The 19,341-nt window shown below is 51.3% G+C and overlaps 1 protein-coding gene across 9 annotated transcripts in view; it reads right to left on the bottom strand.

The window, feature by feature from the left end:
* Window positions 1-9,345: 9,345 nt before the first annotated feature.
* Window positions 9,346-19,341, bottom strand: part of AOPEP (aminopeptidase O (putative)) — a 392,839-nt gene continuing 382,843 nt past the window's right edge. For 4 of the 9 annotated variants that reach the window (XM_065947317.1, XM_065947319.1, XM_065947314.1 and 1 more), the window contains 3 exons: window positions 15,544-15,630; window positions 13,721-13,865; window positions 9,346-10,510 (listed from right to left, as the gene is read on the bottom strand). In XM_065947317.1, coding sequence (XP_065803389.1) covers window positions 13,725-13,865; window positions 15,544-15,630 — 228 coding nt within the window. In that variant the 3' untranslated portion in view covers window positions 9,346-10,510; window positions 13,721-13,724. Of the gene's footprint in view, window positions 10,511-13,720; window positions 13,866-15,543; window positions 15,631-19,341 lie in introns of those variants that run through there. The other 5 variants (XM_065947320.1, XM_065947315.1, XM_065947318.1 and 2 more) reach the window with 2 other exon arrangements.

Here is a 19,341-nt window from a genome sequence, read left to right as displayed (position 1 = left end):
CCACAGTTTGTTTATAGCATGGGTCCAGATCATATCCCTCATACACAGACCGATAATAACAAAGGAAGGTTGTAGTGTAGGACTTCCTTTTCCCCCAATCCTTGATATAATTGTGCTAGCGAACCGTACTTGGTGTTTGGGGCAGGAAACTTGCATGCTTGGATCCTCAGTTTCATACTTCTTAGATCTTCTGTAGAAATAGAAAGTCTTTTAAATCACTATTGAAAATCTCAACCTCTGGTTTTTCTCACAATGTGACGAATCCATGTGCATCCTTAGGATTCTTGTTGCAAGCAACAGAAGCAGACACAATGTTGAAGCAAAAGGGAAGTGATCCAAAGAGTACTTAAAAGCCCACAGAGGACTTCCCTGGTGGTCCAGTGGTTGAGAGTCCACCTGCCAATGCAGGGGACATGAGTTGAATCCCCGGTCTGGGAGGATTCCACGTGATTCAGGGCATCGGAGCCCACAAGCTACAACTACTGAGCTCATGGCCCGCAGCTGCTGAGGCCCAAATGCCCTAGAGCCTGAGCTTGGCAACAAGAGAAGCCACCACAATGAGAAGCCCGCGCAGCCAAACAAGAGAGTAGACCCTCCTATCCATAACTAGAGAAACACACGCACAGCAACCATGACCCAGCCAAAAAAAAAAAAAAAACTTAAAAAAATACCCCACAGAACTGTGGAGCAGAGAAGGCTTAGCTCTAGTCAGCCAGCAGCAGTGCCCAAAACCCAGGTTCAGAGTGGCCAGGCAAGGAAATTCCCGCTGTTGCCACCGAGTTCTGCAATTCAGGACCCTTGTATTAACAGTTTGTCCTGCAAGCTCTGCTGCCTTCAGCAGGGAGACAGGCCCTGTCCCCCACATCTCTTAGGCTGTAAGAAGAGCTGGGGAAAGTGTCCAGCTGGTTTCACTTCTGTGACACTATTGGATGCCACCGACTGCATCCCCCATAGATGGGGGGGGGGGGGTGGGTGGCGGTCAGAACCTGGGCAGCTAAAGAGAATGACGAATGTCCACACACACTGTCTACTCTTTAAGACTCTTCTAGGGCATCGTGGAAGGATGAGCGCCATGAGATGGCCTAATACTAGCAGAAGATGAAGGAGGGCCCTTGGCAGAAAGCCGGTTTGCAGGGATCTGAGGCGGGGGTCATCAGTGTGGCACCATTAACCCTGGGGACCCAGCAAGTCTCTGCAGTGGGGGCTTCATCCCACCCTCTCTGAACTAGGTGCCAGCCCAGAGACGACAGCGGAAGCTTGGTCCACACGTTGCCAGAGGGAGAACCACTGCTCCAACTGGTAGTTCTTTCCTCCCAGAAAGACCTCCTGAATAGAAACACAGTAACTACCTCAGAGAGTAAATTAGACTTAGAATCCTAACAGGAGAACTAGGTATCCTGACTCCACAAGAATTTTGGAGTCTATTCTTAAAAATCAACATTTTTCTGTACATCTGTGTCTCTTTTTCTGTTTCGCATATAGGGTTATTGTCGTTACCATCTTTCTAAATTCCATATATATGCATTAATATACTGTATTGGTCTTTATCTTTCTGGCTTACTTCACTCTGTATGATGGGTTCCAGTTTCACCTATCTCATTAGAACTGATTCAAATGAATTCTTTTGGACTCTGTGGGAGAAGGCGAGGGTGGGATGTTTCGAGAGAACAGCATGGAAACATGTATATTATCAAGGGTGAAACAGATCACTAGCCCAGACTGGATGCATGAGACAAGTGCTTGGGCCTGGTGCACTGGGAAGACCCAGAGGGATCAGGTGGAGAGGGAGGTGGGAGGGGGGATCGGGATGGGGAATACTTGTAAATCCATGGCTGATTCATGTCAATGTATGACAAAAACCACTGCAATATTGTAAACTAATTAGCCTCCAACTAATAAAAATAAATGAAAAAAAAAAATTTTAAGAAAAGCCAAGAAACGGGACTTCCCTGGTGGTCCAGTGGTGAAGACTTCAACTTCCAATTCAGGGGGAGTGGGTTCAATTCCTGACTGGGGAGCTAGGATCCCACATGCCTCTCGGCCAAAAAAAACAAAACAAAAGGTACAGCCAAGAGAATCCTGAAAGTGAGGTGTTATATGCAGTATAATGACAAGCACGCGTGTTGGCACATGTTCTTAAAGCCAAGTCCCTACAACAGGTTGGTGGAACTCGAAAGAGGGACCCCCGGGGACTGTCCCTATTAGAGGGCCCTCCCTGGGGCTCCGGCCAGCAGTTCTTGGGCCTCCTACACCAGTCTGGGCGGCATCTGACCCAGTGGGTCTCTCTCCTCCCTGACAGCGTCCCTTGGCTGGTGGAACATTCCAGGGCCTTCCTCTGTCTGAGGGGGCTGGGCCCTGCCCAGCCCATGACCTCCACTCGGCAGGCACCCTGGGCTCCGTCCTTGGGTCTCCAGCCCGTGGCGCCTCACTCTGCTGGCCTTTCACAAGCCACCTCTGTGCAGAGGGACTACCTCCTCCCCGGACCACACACCTGAATACCCACAGCCCACCAGCTATTTCCACTGGGTGGGCAGCAACCATGTCAAACTAACATGGGCTGATTCCACCAGCCCACCCACCGCGCACCAAAACCACAGTCTCCTCAAGCGAGTCGGTGGCTCCAACTATCCAGGGACTCAGGCCCAATTCTGTAAGCATTCTGCCCTGCTCTCCTCTCACCCCCACGTCTCCGTCACAAGGACGTCCCTGTCTCTGACCGCTCCTTGCTCCTTGCCCTCCTCTGAGACACCAACATCGCCTACTCTCCCTGCTCCCACCCTCACCCACCTGCAGTTTCCGCAATCGTTTCCAACTGCCTTCACGTCACACCCCTGTTCAGAGCATGGTGGAACCCAACATTCTTAAAACAGCGTTCGAGGCCCTCCATAGGATGGACCCCAGGCAATCTACTTATATACTTGACTGTCTCCAATACAAGTGCCTGGAATAGTTGCAGGTATACCATGGGTGCCTGACAAGTATTTGTTGAATTAGTCTAAGGATTTATGATCTGCTGGATCAAAGAAAAAGCAAGAGAATTCCAAAAACACATCTACTTCTGCTTCATTGACTGTGCCAAAGCCTTTGACTGGGTGGATCACAACAAAGTGTGGAAAATTCTTAGAGAGATGGGAGTACTAGACCACCTGACCTGTCTCCTGAGAAACCTGTATGCAGGACAAGAAGCAAGAGTTAGAACCAGACATGAAACAACAGACTGCTTCAAAATTGGGAAAGGAGTACATCACGGCTGTATATTGTCACCCTGCTTATTTAACTTCTATGCAGAGTACATCATGTGAAATGCTGGACTGGATGACTCACAAGTTAGAATCAAGATTGCCAGGAGAAATATCAACAACCTCAGATATGCAGATGATACCATCCAAATGGCAGACAGCAAAGAGGAACTAAAGAGCCTCTTGATAAGGGTGGAAGAGGAGAGTGAAAAAGCTGGCTTAAAACTCAGCAATCAAAAAACTAAGATCACGGCATCCCGTCCAATGACTTTATGGCAAACAGAAGGGGAAGCAATGGAAACAATGGCAGACTTTATCTCTTTGGGCTCTAAAATCACTGCAGAGGGTGACTGCAGCCATGAACTTAAAAGACGCTTGCTTCTTGGAAGGAGAGTTATTCTGCTCATATGAGGTACCTAGAATAGTCAAATTTGGAGGGAAAGAAAATAGGACAGTGGGTGCCATGGGCTGTGGGGACAGAATGGAAGGTTACTGTTTCATGGGTGAGTCTCACTTTGAGGTGATAACAAAGTTCTGGAGGTGGATGGGTGGTGATGGGCACACAATGGCATGACTGTCCCTAACGCCGCTGAAATGTACATTTGAAAATGGTTAAAATGATAGATTTCACATATATGTTACTGCAGTAAAACATTAAATTTAAAAAAAGTTAAATCATATATCCTTTTATCTAGTAACAAAAAGGCAGTCCTTCAGAGCTGCCTCCCCCCACTTCAGGTTGCGTGGACCCACCGTGAGCAAGTCGAGAAATTATCCCACAGATGCACTGCAGCCTACGTATGTGAAGAATGCCCAGGGCACTGGGAACAACTCTCAGCTTCCTCGGCAGAGGGCCACTGAAATAAACCAGCCATCAAAGCGTAGCACATGACTTTACAGTTGATGCCGGGCCCTGTTATCAGGGCTTTACGTAAATTGATTTATGTAATTCTCACGACCACCTGATGATGTTGTTCATGGCCTATAGATAAGGCAACCGAAGTCCAGAAGGTTACACAGGTCACATCGAGCAGGGCTGGGATCTGAATAAACGGACCTAAGGAGACGACTCAGCCATGGGACACTCAGATGTCGCAGCCGTGGAAAGACCCGTGTGCACTCTGCTCCACACATGCGTAAGCCGGGGTCTGCACGTGTGCCTCGGAGTGCCTGCTCCGTCTCTGCCCTCACTCTGCTCACAGTGATGGCCCTGGAGGAGGAGCTGGTCAAGAGGTGGAACAGCGCTTGCTCTTTGTTTACATGCTGTTTATATCTGTTTGCACATCCGATGTATGCAAAAAGAATTTACAGTCATCAGTATGTAAAGGAATGTTCATTCTCAGAAAGGCTCACTGTTAAATGATGCTGCAAAGGAAAGCAGGCCTCCATGCCCACCTGTAACTCAGAGAGGAGACCCCTGCTCTGGCGCACCTGCTCAGCCACCAGCTCGGCGGCATCATCACAGCTTATTTACAAATAAAGAGTTTTCTAGAAAGAGGTACCCTGACCTAGGGGGAAGGTGGCCTGAGGACCAGGGCCTTGGTTCCCCCCAGTTGGGGCAGTTTGTGGGCCATGACATCAACTTCCTTGATGTCAATCTGTCCATCTGCCCAGCTTCTGTGATTACTAATAACCACTCTCCTGCTCTACAAAATGCCTCCTCAGCCCCCAGCTGCGATTAAACCACAATTTCTGCAGTTCTCTTTCTTGACATAATCACTTAATTTATTAAAGCAGCTAAAAGTCATAAAGCTACAATTTCTTTCCTTTACGTTATGCCTTTGCTTTATAACTCAACATAAATACACCCTTGTGCCTATACCATCCCATGGGCAAACACTAAAATTGGCTCCTATCTAAATTGCTGATTTATCCCCCTAATTCACATTTTCTTGAGCCTCCCTCCTCAGGCAAGACTGACGTCCAAGTCCCAGGAGACATAAATTTTGCCGTGAGAACATGAAAACCTGAGGTATCACTCCTGCCTTTCCAATCTAACCAAGAGTGTTCTTGCTGGTCTTAAGAAACACATTCCACTTCCAAGGTTTGTCCTGCCAGACCTCATGTGACAAAGGTGGCCTATTAGGTTGGAAAAGAACTTTCTGAACTTGAGACTCTAAGCAGTGTGGTCAGGTAGGCGGTTTCAGTACCTCCCACTCCACCCCACAGGCAAGAACACCTTCTGTGCTGGGCCTGCAGTGGTGGAACCATCGCCAAAGGCTCGGGCTGGAGGAAGCTATAGGCAGAAGGAGTACAAAGAAGGCTTAAGAAAACAGAAACCTCCGTGTGGACCCGATCCCTTCTGCTTCCCAGACAAAGTCACAGAGGAACTGTTTGGAAAGTGGCGTGAGGCTGTCCTGCGGGGTGGAGCTTTGCCCTCCAAGGTGGGCATCCCACGAGGGTGCCCTGGCCCCCCATCAGCTGCCCAGAAAAGGCCGGGGGCCTAGGCAGTGCTACTGGAGGCTGAGGACAGTCCCTGGAGCAGTTTGGCCCAATTCAGTCCTTGGGTCTAAGAAAGCAAACCCCTGAACTTACTTTATCTCAAACAACACTTTGAAGGGACCAGATTAGTTTTATGGGAGCGGTCTGGAGAAGAGGAAAACATGCGGTCAGAGAAGTCTTTATCTGCATTTTTGCACTCTGACTCGTATTCCCAAACACGCACACGCAGATAGGCAAGCATGGGGTTCCGGTACCGCCACCAGCCGCCCTTCTCAGGCCCAACCCTCACAAGCATGCTTTTTGGCTGGTCCCTGCACCAGGGTCGGGCCTGTTCTGCTCCGATGCTCCAATCCCAGGGTGCCTGGATGCCCACCCATCGTCCAGGCAGAACGGTAGTCCTGGGAACCACTGGGAACATCTGTGGTTTTATGGTAACTTCCTTCCGCCCCTAGGCTTAGCTGATAGCCTCCTCCCTCTTTTTCTCACACCCCCCAGTCATTGGACTGGAACAGAAATACCTCATTAGCCGGTCAATCTCCCAGACAGCACCAAAGAGTGGGAAAAGATCTATAAAACCTCGCCCATGAATAGCCCCAGCCAGCTTTTCCTCCCTTCCACCTTGTAAACTCCCAGGGCCCAGCCAGGGAGGGCCAGGTCATTGTCCCCGCGACAGCGGCCTCGGGGCTTGAGTGTTCTCCTCATTGAGCTTGGCCTCTGGGCACTGCCCTGGGAGGTCCGGGCAGCCCTTTAAACCCGCAGGCGTCTCCAGCCCCAACCTTGGGCCACGGAGGTGTCAGGTGGTCAGGCTTGGGCTCAGCACCGTCCTGGCACCTTGTACGGCATCTTTGCCACGGCTGGGCCCTGCACAGAGGGTGTCCCCCCACCTCTCTGCACCCAGAGATGGTCCAGTCCAAGGCGCCCTGGGGAGAGGATGCTGCAAGGTACCATCTGACATGTGTTACCTGCTGGCAAAGTGCCAGAGGAAGCATTCCTCCCCCCAACCCCCAACTTCTTGGAAATGGGGTGTGGTGAGCTTTCCACCCGAGGGAAGGCACAGGCTCGGGACACCCAGGGTTCTGTTTGGCAGGAGCTGCTGGGACACCATGCTCTTTGCAGGGCGGGTTGGCCTTGCTGAAGTTCTGGGCAGATTCCTTCTCAAATGCCTCATTCCCCACCCCAGCTGGCTGCATCTATAGAACAAGGTGGCTGGCCTGGAGCCTAAGGCTCTAAGAAAAACCAGCTCTTCGTGAGGAGCCACTCAGTTTCTGCCTTCCAGCTGTCAGCTGTGGCTGGGGCAATCCGGTGCGGGCAGACCGCCCTGCAGAGCGGCCCCGCCGCCTCGACGGCACTGCCCAGGCCTTTGCCGAGTGCCTGTGGGGTCAGGCCAGTTGCAGAAACCTTTCTTTTACAGGTCTTCTCTCCATTGGAAGCGGTGGGTTAAGGTTAGGGATGAGGTTTGCTATTTCCAGTCACTGCTCTTGGAGCACCAGGTCCTGCCTAATGTGACCTTTCTGAATCTTGTTTGGGATGGAGACTATTATTGCCATGTTTCGATGTGGAATTCCAATCAAAATAAGTGCTTTGAAACTTTACTGAAATAAGAGCCCAAAAGGGAGACCTGAATCTCTTGACTTCTTCCCTGTCTCCTCTCCCACCTCTGGGTCCCGCGTGGGTCCCACCGGGGCCCCCAGCCCTGGTCCAGGCCCAGGGGTGGTGGAGAGGCCAAGTGGGTGGCTAGGGAGGGCAAGGGGCTCTCCAGGCCAGCCAGGGTGTGACGGCCAGGCCTGGGCCAGGCTGCAGTCCCCCCTGTGGGACCCCTAGAACCAGGTCAACACGTGGGGAACTGAGGCAAGGGTTTGGATCTTGTGCTGGGTGGGGGAGCACCTCCACTTCAGGACAGTCACTTGGCAATTAACCACTTCATTTGCTCAGAGAACAAGACCACCTCTCCTCACTGGTTTAACCAGGTCTCGAACCAGCTGTCACCTCGGCATGGTTCTGGACCGAGGGCAATGCTAACGGGGCGAGCAGCCCAGTCCAGACTCCACAGCTGAGAAGTCCAGCACCGACGTACAGCTGCTGCAGAAGGGGCCAGTGTTTCCTTGCTTCCCCGGATCAGGGCGCTGACGGAGCCTCCTGCTGGGTGTCCCCCTCTGGGTGGAGGTGTCGCCTGGTCAGTGACCACGCAGCTTCCTAGCGGCTCATTTCCTCATCTCAGCTGGAGGACAGAGCTCATTCCATCCTGTCTGCTCACCCTGGGAACGTGATTGCAAACGCTGATGCCGGAAACATACCGTTCCTGGGGTAGCGAAGATCAGAAACTGCCGCTAAATAAGTGACTCCCAGGCAGGCGGGTCCTGGGGACTTGCCCACGGGAACATAACTAGCAGATTCCAGTTCAGTGCTCACTTGGCCCCACCCAGGCCCATCCCAACAGCAAACTCGGTTAGGAAGGCAGAGCTCTCATGTCTTGTTGACTGAATGACAAAATCGGGTGTCCCTGAGCATTTATTACCAAAGGGACGATCTACATCCTGAGATGAACTGTGGGGAGAGCCCCGGGCCAGGGGGTGCTGGTGGTTGTTTAGTCGCTCAGTCGTGTCCGACTCTTTGCAACCTCATGGACTGCAGCACGCCAGGCTTCCCTGTCCTTCACTATCTCCCAGTTTGCTCAGACTCATGTCCAGTGAGTCAATCATGCCATCCAACCATCTCCTCCTCCTGTCGTCCCCTTCTCCTCCTGCCTTCTATCTTTCCTAGCATCACAGTCTTTCTAATGAGTTGGCTTTTCGAATCAGGGGGCCAAAGTATTGGAGCTTCAGCTTCGGGGTGAAGACAGGTGGACACACATTCAAATCCCGCCAGTCACTATGTGATCTTGGGGATCCCACTGTGCAGGCCTGACCCACAGGAGGATTCGGGAAGGGCAGGCTCCCATACCCTTGTCTCCCTGAGACCACCGCCTTCTGTGCCTGGGGCTCCTGGGCCCTCTACGAACACTCGCGCCTGGACTGAGGCATCCCTCCCAAGGTGCTCAGGTCCTGCTGATAAAGCAGCCTCAGTCCTAGGACCCGCCCCTTACCACAGGAACTATTTTCACAGCACGAGCCACGTAAGAATGCAGTGTTAGTTCCACAGCCTGTGTCCTCGCTGACTGGTGGCCACTCTGGAGCCCAGCAGTCCCAGCCAGGCTCAGGCCTCTCAGGAGGTGTGGGGGGAACCTGGACAACCATCCCAGGAGCTCAGAAGACGGGAACACCAGCGCGGCCGGAGGGCCACCCCCCACCCCCCAAAGGCCCGTGCCCGTAGATGCAAAGGCAAATCACCCACAGCCGTGGCCGGCGAGGCTGTCACTCGGCGTGGGTCTGAGCGCCCCTCCTGCTGCCGCAACTGTGCTCAGAACCGCGCAGGGCAGCGGGCCACGGGGGCGAGGGGACCCGCTGTCTGGGGCGGAACTACTCGCGGGGCAGCGCAGCCGTGCCTCAGTGGTTTCTAAAGAAAACAAGAACGTGGTCCAACAAGACCAAACCACCAGGCTGGCTGGCTGCAGCCAGACACCGGCTGTGCCCCAGGCGTGCGGCTCTGCCTCTCAGAGGGCCAACACACACCAACCAGGGGGAGGGTCACTTACTTCACGTTTTCACAGATGACAGCATTTTGACACTTATTCCTACTTAAAAACCAGACTTTTATTATACCGACACTGTAAACAAAAGCACACAGAGGCAACATAGGCAAAGACATGTAAGAGCAGAGAATCAACCCTCAGGGAACCTTCTAAAATGACAGCCACTGTTACATAATTCTGAAGGTCAGGAGCGTCTAACGAAGGGCTGTGTTCAGCTGCCCATCGCCCCCAGGCTGGCTCGAGGCGCCACTTGGGCAGGCGAGTGGGTCCACTCCCGCTCAGCTGAGCCTCACCCCATCCATCACGTGCCTGCACCAACCACTGTGGCTTCTGGGGTATTTTAAGGCCACCCTTCCCTTTGGGCAATCCCGGGAAGCTTGGTTTCTATTCTTAACTTCAAACATTTGTGGGAAAGAGAAGCACCATTAGCACAGGTTCCCGTGGCGTACGGCGATGCCGGACGGAGCCTTTATCAGGTGCAGGAGGCACATGCCCCCCCCGCCCCCCCGGAGTATCAGCACCACGTTGAACACTAGAGGAACCAGGGAGATGAGAAGAGGAGGAGACAAGAATGCGGACACTACACCCTTTTCTCTTTTTTTTTAAGTATTAAATTCAGAAGTAAACAGGAAGAAGGAAAAGAAAAACATGAATCCATTATATTATCAACAAATCTTAAAGAATCTTATCCTGCACTTCTACCAAAAGTTACTAAAACTTCGGAAAATCTAAATAATGGACACATCAATGTAATTCTGAGTAGGTGGGCAGTAGCTCCTTGGGCCTAGTAGACAAGCTCTGGCTTTCTCGGAGTGCGGAAATGCAGATCCACATGCTGAGGGATGGGTGGAGAAGGTGCAGTGAGTTTTCCCATGTGCCTCAGGGACCTTCCGTGTTTGGGTGGAAGAACTGACTTAACTCAAAGGGGAAACTCAATTAACATTCAGGATCTTAAAGTGGTTCATCCAGGACGGGCATGAAGGCATCACATGGCCCCACGGAGACTGATGATGAGGGTGCGCCTCTTGGCACAAGCTCTGCGGCGAGGACCTTTGGGGGGTCACCCCACAAGGCGCAGGCGGCCACTGACTGCCGGCTCCAGCAGCCCCATCGCTCTTCCTTTCATGTCCAGGGTCCATGCAAGCCCGGGCCACCGGGGCTACGAGCAGATGCATGAATAAGATTCTCGCTGTGATCTTTCCTGCAAAGGAAACAGCAATAAAGTTTACTGCCGGGTCACAACGGAGGAATTCTTGTAAACAAGTAACCTTTGCTCTCAGCTTTGGAGACAGGACCATGAGCAGAGAACAGGGAGAGACCAGGGTGCATCTCACAGCCCCGAGAATGGGCTTTACAGCCGCACCGCGAGCCATTTGCTTCGCTCACACACGGCTGTGAAAGCCGGTGGCTGTAACGTGGGCTTCAGTCACAGGACAGACCCTAGAGAGGCAGCCTGTTTCAGACCCGCAGCCACTCCGCCTGCTTTCTGGCCATGGTACACCATGACAGAGGTGGGCACTGCCCACGTCACACGCATGGTGCTAAATGGCATTCTGCCCTTTCGGGTGGAAGCTCATTCCTCTTGTGTCAACACAACTCTGACTCTACCGACCCCCACACACAGGACACATACAGAGGGGCCGCCACCACTGCCGGTCAGCTCTGCTGCGGACGCTCGGGCCGGTCTTCGCGCAGCTGCAGTCCCAGCTCCCAAGCCGCTGGCACTTACAAACAGGAAGGCTTTGCTCTAGGGCTCGACTCCTGTTCCTGCTGAACTGAGCCAGTGTGTACAATGAGAACTGATATCAGCTCAGTAGGCACCGGAGGGCGGGTCCAACTGCCCGGAGAAGCAGTGCCTCGGCTGGGAGCTCGCGCGGCCTTGTCCCACGGGCGCTGCAGGAGACGCAGACCTGGACTGCAAACACAAGAGAGAGTTCACCGCGCTCGGAAATCACAAGAGGAGTCTCCTTTCAAAGCACCAAGGTCTACTCACATGCCATCTACCGCTGACAGTCTTACTGGACATCTATGATTCATCTGCTTTTAGATTTTTAAAAAATAATTTTGCAGCTTTCAATACATTTGAACTTTCAGACAGATGTTTACTTAGTGGATTTATATTTCTGTAGACTTTGGGACCAAAATGTTTGCATTCATAACAGGACAAAGTGCATCCTTGGGGCCAGGCGGGCCCTTATCCTCCAGAATCCTGCTTGGCCCCGAGCTGACCGCTCAGCAGCGGCCTCTGCCTCAGCAGCTCCAGCTTAACTGGCCCCATCTCACCTTCTCTTCAGGTGCAGAACTTAGCCACTGTGAACAAAGCGGAAACCAGTCACTGTTCACCAATCAGCTAAGCTCTGCACCTCGTCAGAGAGGTCGTCGCTGGGCATAAGGAAAGGGCCGGCGAGCATCTTCCGAGGCTGTCAGCTTCTTCTGCTTGCAGAGAGGAGCTACGAGATGCGTCTGTTCCCCGAACTGCAGAGCGCGCAACTACGGCTTCTGGAGCAGCAGCCAGGGTCGTGGTTGCGTGGTAATCCCTGGCAATGTGATTTTAATCTTAAGTCACAAATCAGCATGCCAGGAACCCAAGCAGCCAGAGCACTCCGGACGGCGCTGCCGCCCGCATCATACGCACCAGCTTCCTCAGACACACGGCGACGGCCCCACCTCCAGGCCTGCCACGCTACCAGCTGGGCTTTACTTCCGCTTGGTGTTCATTTATTCGGCACCTTAGGGGTATCATTCTTAAAAATCAAAGGACTCACAGATGACCACACAAATGCCAGCGCAGCTTTGGGAGATGAAAAATGCACCAACCAGCTGGTCGGGGGTTGCCGTGCTCAATCTCACAGCCCATCACCCCTTGGGGGCAGGTTCTAAGTGTCGGGGATGTCTGTGGGGACCCTCAAGGGGTGGGACGGATTCCCGACTGCTGGAGGGGGCAGCTCAGAGGGCAGCCCCGCCACGGCCCTTCCCCGAGCAGGCGGGAGCGGGCAGAGGGCATGTGAGTGGCCCCTACGTCCATCCAGGAGTGCGGAGGGGTGGGGGGCTCCTGACCAGACTACTCCTCTGCCTGCTTGGGGCTAAAAAGCACAATGAAGAATCACCATGTGTGGTGGCCTTCCACCACTTGGGGCCAGGGAACATCAAAGGCACAGTCTGCACCACCGCAGTTTCACACACTTCCAGAAACACACACTGGGAAGTGACAAATCTAAAGAGAAATACGATTTGTACTGATCACTGTGTGAGGCTGGCAACACGTAACTGTGTAACCGCTCTGACTTTTAAACTGGGCTGTCTCTGAACAGGCTCGCAAGCTGCCGACGGGAGCGCTGGGGAAGCCTGCACACAGTTGCTTCGCTACGAGGCACACAGTCGGGGCAACTATTCCCACTACTTCCCTTCCTGGCCAACACAGCTCTTCAACCCTCTTGGAAGAACCTCTTCAGTAGTAAGAATTCTCTCAGATAAATAAGGCAGTTAAACATATTAGACAGAAATGGTTTTTTATAAGAGCAAAACATTAGAAGCAAATTAAATGTCCAACAATATCAACATAAAATATTAAATATCCAGTAAAATTATAGAAAATCTATACAACATGAAGAATGAAATCTGAAGTTAAAAAAAAAAGAGACACAAAATCAGACATGCCCTGTTATCATGTAAACCTTGAAGAAACCCAGAGAGTCACAGAAATGATAATGGTAAAGAAAAAAAATACTTTTAATTCCACAGTTTTACTTATAAAACCTACAAATCATTGCTAAATTACATTTAGAATGCATAAATTCAGTTAAAATTGCTCGAATGGAGATCTAACAGGTCAATTTCAAGCACAATTAACAGAGGAAGCAGTTTAAATCATTTAGGACTCCCACTCTGACTCTGCTAACATGAGGCAGCCTGCTGTGGACACGCTATGGGGAGAGGCGCCCGGCACAGGCCACCCTGCCAGCCTCTTCCTGCCAGGCGGGGACCACCCGAGGGACCTCAAGTTCCCACACACCTCCTCACAGCTCAGGATGCCGGACAGCCTGGCAACACACCCCCACATTGGCCTTCACCCTGAAGACTGGGGGGGTAGGGTGGGGAGGTCATGCTCTCCAGCTCACCTTCTAACCTACTCAAGATGTTCTCCTGTGAGTCCTGTTCCCCCAAATAACAAAACCTGAAGCGGTCAAAACAGCGCTGGGGAGGGGGCTGTTCTGCGAGGGTGGATGGCACGGGGTTTCCTGGCCGCTCGGCCAGATGAGATGCCACCTACCCCTCACTCAGGGCGGGAGCCCAGGACTGAAGCCGCCAGGGCTCTCGGCTCACCATTTGGCTTTACTGACTTACTTGGCTCCTAGGAGGAATCTCAGCTAGAGCCGAAGAATGGAAAAGGGAGAGAGAGAGAGAGAATCACCTCTTTAAAATAACATCTCAGCCACCACCTTGGCTGAGGATCTGTCCATCTGCTCCCTGCTCAGCTCAAAGCACCTGCGGGCGAGATGCTGCTGCCGCGGATCCTCACTCAGCATCAGCTCCCCGTAGAGGTAGATGCCCATGGCCTGTGGGAGGCACAGAGGCCAGAGAGCGTAAGGAAAAGGAATCACGTGTCCCCATGCGCTCGAGTGCACAGTCTGTGTTTGCTTCACACAAACGTGCTGGGCTGGAAGTTACAAAGGCCCTAGAAAAGGCAGACAGCTGAAGAGCGGTGCTTGAGGAACCTGCAGTTTCCGATCCCCTTCTCCTCACTGAAACTCACCCAAGAAATTCTCGGCTATCAATTCCATCAACCCTGGTGGCTGAACTGAGGACAGAGGGGGACGGGAACAGGGAGGCTCCCATGACAACTGACCCTATGGGAACCCCTGCAGTTGCGAGGAGACCTGAGTGCTGTGTGTGTGACACAGACGTGGACCTGCCTCCTTCCAAGCACAGCTGGGAAATGAAAACCACCTGTCACACGGGTGGGGGGGACCTCAGGCCACCCTGGAAGACTCCTGCCGCCCCAGCCCAGCCCGCCTGCCCTCCTTCCACGGGCACACACTGGCTCTTCTGTCTCGAAAACAATGCTGCGAAAGTCACATCTGTGTTTTTCCTACAGTTTTAAAACGGTTATGTTCGGAAAGACCAAAAGATTCCTTTGCTTCCGCCTTCGCTCTTGTTCCAAGCTTATCTGTGCTATGCTATGTTCTGCTGGAGCAAGGACTTCCAACGACAGTGCAGAAACGAAAACTTGGTGGTGAGGAGCTCAAAAATCTCTTTCTGAAAAAGCTGATGGCAACCCTTATCTGGCAGAGATCATGGTTCCAAATACAGTGCAGTCAGTTTTGGTTTTCAGAACAGACTTTAAGTCGCTCTTAAATTTTGTCCCTCCATGTTTCCAAACACCTCTTGCTTCACTGTGCAAATGTGACATTTCTTCTGGTACAAAGTCATGTCTTTTTCTTTGTGGGAATAACAAGCCCTTACTTGCTGGCTGCCCCCTGTATTCCGTCCTCTCAAAAGAGCCTTTGTTTGCTCTGCCCCAACTCTCCACCCCAACAGAAACATGGCTCCGTTCTATCAGCCCGCAGCATTCTGCAGAAAGCTCAGAGGCATGCTCTGGCCACGCCGAGGGAACGAGCCACAGCCGAGGGGACGCGGCACGTGCAGCACCACGGCCCACCAGGCGGGGGATGGGGCAGAGGCAGACCCCCACGCTGCAGCCCAGCGGAGGTGGCAAAGAAGACATCTTCAAACAGGTTCACGGGCTCCTTGCAAGGTAACCGCTTTCCTCGGTGAACAGTGAGCAAAGTCCTCACAGGAAGGCAGATCAGCACAGGTGTCGGCCTGGCGTGGCAGGTGCAGACACAGACCAGACTGTCCCAGCCAGCCGGGGTGGGCCCAGTCTCATCCCCAGACATACAGAGGCACAGACACACACCATCGCACCACTGGGCCACAATCCCCACCTAACGAACCTGGGGTTCAAAGATGTAATGAGGTCTGCCCATGCTTTATTTGGTAATGGCAGTGGGCCACAGCTCCATCAAACCAGGGGAGCTTCTAAAGAGATAACAGGAAGAAAAAAGCTCAAAAGTTGGGTAGGTATGCTCCTACCAACTCTTCAAAATCATTGTCAAGTGTTGAAGTATTTGTTATTTAAGTAGAGAAGGCAACAAACTGGGCCCCATGTTAAGCATACTGCACAGTCAGGGACAGCATTTAAAGAATCCCCATCTGCTGAAAAATGAAACTTACCTGATCCTCCTGAAGGAACCTCTCCACGTCTCTGTATGCTTTTGTGTATTTGTGCTTAACAATGAGTTCACACCAGCGATGGCGAACCTTAAGAAAAGAGAGAAAATCCCATAAGGAACAAACTGGTAGGTTTCCGTGGCCTAACAAGTTTAATGATGGAGAACTTTTCCTGTTAGAAGAAGTTACTCTGTTACCACTGTTGAGACTTTAAAATTTCATTTTAACATCTTTTACAAAGAAAGGAATCATGCTCTTCCTTAAGAGCACTGCCAGTCAACTTTAGGGGAAGAAAGTGCATGTTTCACTTAGGTGTTCTGATGTTTTAAAATACAATTTTGCCATACAGTACATAAATGCAGAACGTAATTGGGAAATTAAACGCACGCCCCCACCAGGCAGGCTGGTGCTCTGCCCTGCAGGGTGCTGTCCATGAAGGTTTCCTTCATAAACCACAACTACTTCATTTCCTGCAATAAGTGATTTGGTTCAATGCTGCTGATTGTAACAATACACCCAGTAAAAGGCAGAAGACACTGCTCTCCACATTCCTAAGAGGCAGAGAGCGCCTTCTGAGGAGCTTGGGGTATCTGCTGGAGGGGAGAGAAGAGCAGACCGCCCTGATGCAGGCAGCTCCGGCTGCATGTTCTGCTGCACAACCTTCGGAAAACAGACAAGCTACATGTGTGTCCCTTTTAGTGAAGATGCGTGATGAAAGATTCACCAGCAGGAATTTGTCAGGAAGCCCTCCCCCAAATCCTACAGACAATACGGGAGTCTGATTCCAGCACTGGCTGCCTCTGCTGGTAAGAGGCAGTCTCGCCACTCCCCCACCTCTTCATCTCTAGGCCACTTCAGACATGCTCTTTACATCGAGACTCTACCTAAATCCAGTCCTGGGCCATTGTCTACTGCATTAAAGCCCTCTCAATTATGCCCAGTGAGCAGTCCACCGTTTTATATTCCATTATTGGTTTAACATTAGCTATACATGGAAGTGATTACATGCATTTAAAAAATAAAAAAGCCTCCTTCCATCACTCTTTGTTTTTACTGCCTTTGAAAGAGGAAGACCCTTTATAGCAATCCATTTGTGGCAATAGTAAAATGTAAGCAACTTCAACGTTTTGGCTGGGGCCCCTGTAAATTATATCATTATGCACTGATGGCCGGATCTCTCCTTTAATCTACTATAAATAGATTTACACACAAACAATTAGGAACGAAGTAAAGAAACATTCTTTGGAAAGACTCCTTCCCCCAGGCCACAGCACACTCTGAGAGACACACGCTGGTGCCCTTTGCTTACAGACAGCCAGGCCCTTTGAACTTCTAAGAACAGGATGCCAACAAACTTTTTACATCCACAAAGGAATTTCGGAGGTGCACGGAAATGAGCTAATAGCCTAGGATCATCACAACAAAAGGGAAGCAGGTTGGGCTGGACAGGTCTTGGAAATCTTTCCACCTTCAACCAACTGTTCTTTCCTATACGGCCAACAGAAAGCGACAGCATAAAGGGGAAAGGGTAGTGACCAAGATATTCTAAGCAGAATAACCACTGAACCAATCAGAGGAAGCTCCCAGAACAACCGGATCCCACTCTTGTGTCTTGGTTCGAGTACAGGACAGAACCAAAAGGGCCCCTTGGTCCATTTCTCTGGTTTCTTTCCCAACTCAATGAAACCTAGATGCCTCAGGTAGATCCATGCAGCACCGGAAACGCCATGTTCTTCGTTCATAAGCTCCAGGAAAGGAGAAGGCCAGGTGGGAGGGCCACCGTGCAGCGTGAGAGCCAGGGCCCTGGGCCACCTGCTCCGGGGCCTAGCAAAAGAGCCTTACTTCTCGCAATTGCACCTGGGGACAGCCGTCCCAGCTCTTAGCAGGGTCAAGTGTAAGAGTCTCTCCGCTCCACCGTGAGCTAAGGACAGGCTTGTGCACCAAGCCTTCGACAAGGGCAGCTGCTGATCATTCCAAAACTTGGGGAGGTTATATTTTCTTAGACCTCATTCTGAGAATGGAGGTATTTATGATTGGCCTCCCATCCCCCCAACACCCTGCTCTCCTTTATCTTATTTACACACACAGAAACAACAAAACACAAATTAGGGTCTGTTTCTTAGAAGGGTAAGGCCACTACGATTGGAAGAGGATCCAGGAGCTGGGCTGAGTGAGAGAGGCCTTCACAGTCAATATGAAGTCAGCGTTGCCACTTCTCTTCCTGTTAAAAATCAGTGTATTGTCACAATTAATAAGAGATCTAGTCTTCTGACCCCTGAAAGCTAACATGGCATCCAGGAAGTACAGACCAACCCCTTTCCCCACCCTACAAAGATCAGGAAAAACAACAGGCCTTTTCATTACAACAGAATTAAATATATTGCAAAATTTCAATGACAGGATGTTTAAAAGACATCACAGAGATGCTGTATGAGGCTGAGGGCCCACCAAATATTTCTCGCTTGTGGACAGGGTTTTTATTCCTCTTTGTATTTCTTTAAGAAACAAAGAAAATCTCTATCTTTTAGCCGAGGACCCAAAATTTGCAAGGAAACTGGTCACCACTTGGAACAGAGGTCTTCCTGAAAATGCGGCAGCAGGGTGACATTTGTCTCAATTTCTCCCAGCAGTATTTCCACAGCGGGCACTCATGGACTATCTTCCTTTCTCCAGACCACTGAGAAGCTCAAACAAATCCCTGACAGAGGCCCTCATACACTCGTACCCAGCTTCCTCCCCTGTTGATAACGGAGGAAAGTGAAGTTTTCAGTGCTGGGGAGCAGGAGAGAATTCAGAAGCGGAGGCAGGGCTCTACAAACAAAACTATCCACTCTGTAGACCTGCTCTTCTTTATTTTCTAATTAATTTATCATCAATGGGGCAGTGGTCACCTCGTCTTTCAACTTCTTCGGTGAGATGAAAAGTGAACACTGTATATACACCTATGGGAACATCTGGCCCAGCCACAGTATCTGTGGCTTCTTGACTCTGTTCATTCAGCATCGGCACTCAACGGGTAGATACATATACCAAAGCCGATCAATACTTACACTTTAAATATTCACATTATACCACAATGTCTCAAGAGAGATAAAAAACTTTTAATGACTTTTTCAACTGTGATTCAGATTCATAAAGTCACTCCAAACCCACACTAGGAATCACCTGAAAGCCTTGAGCCAGCCAACATCTTAGCCTGAATTCCAGCAACGCTGTCAGGCTACCAAAGGAAAGAGGCAAGGGTGAGGGAGGGGGGAAATGGGTCAGGAAAAGAATAAGAAAGCTGAGAAAATCAGAAAATGGATAGTTCAGGAGTGGGAAGAGGTGGAGCTGCCCGTGGTGGTGAAGAGCAGGGCTGGGGGACCCCTGTTCCAGGAGCTCCAGAGCGTGTGGTCTCACAGGGCCCTGGAAGCCCACCTCTTCCTGAGTCTTCAGTGCAGACGGTGGCTGGTTCAGCCCAAATCCTGCTAGCCTGTGCCAGGGCAGGAGTGTGCCCACTGCCCAGGGCCAGGCTGCCGGTCCCGTAACACACTGAAGCGTATCCGTGCTAACAGGCCCGAGCCACCTGAGAGACGTGAGCAGACATGGGCCAGAGATCCAAATCCTTTTCTGCACAGGCTATGTATACATGTGTATACACACCTTTCTTTTTTAACAGCTTCCCTCACTATGGCAACTACTGGTAGGCTTCTGTTGCTCTTTTCTGTTTGACGATCTACTGAAGCGGTCTCAGGACCCCTGGGCCCTGACCCGCAGAGCTGTCTCCCAGGCTGGGGGAGAGAACAGCCTCTGCTCGTGGGC

Source organism: Muntiacus reevesi, chromosome 10 (assembly GCF_963930625.1).
Source record: "Muntiacus reevesi chromosome 10, mMunRee1.1, whole genome shotgun sequence".
NCBI classification, from domain to species: Eukaryota; Metazoa; Chordata; class Mammalia; order Artiodactyla; family Cervidae; genus Muntiacus; species Muntiacus reevesi.
This window is presented reverse-complemented; position numbering and strand designations above follow the sequence as displayed.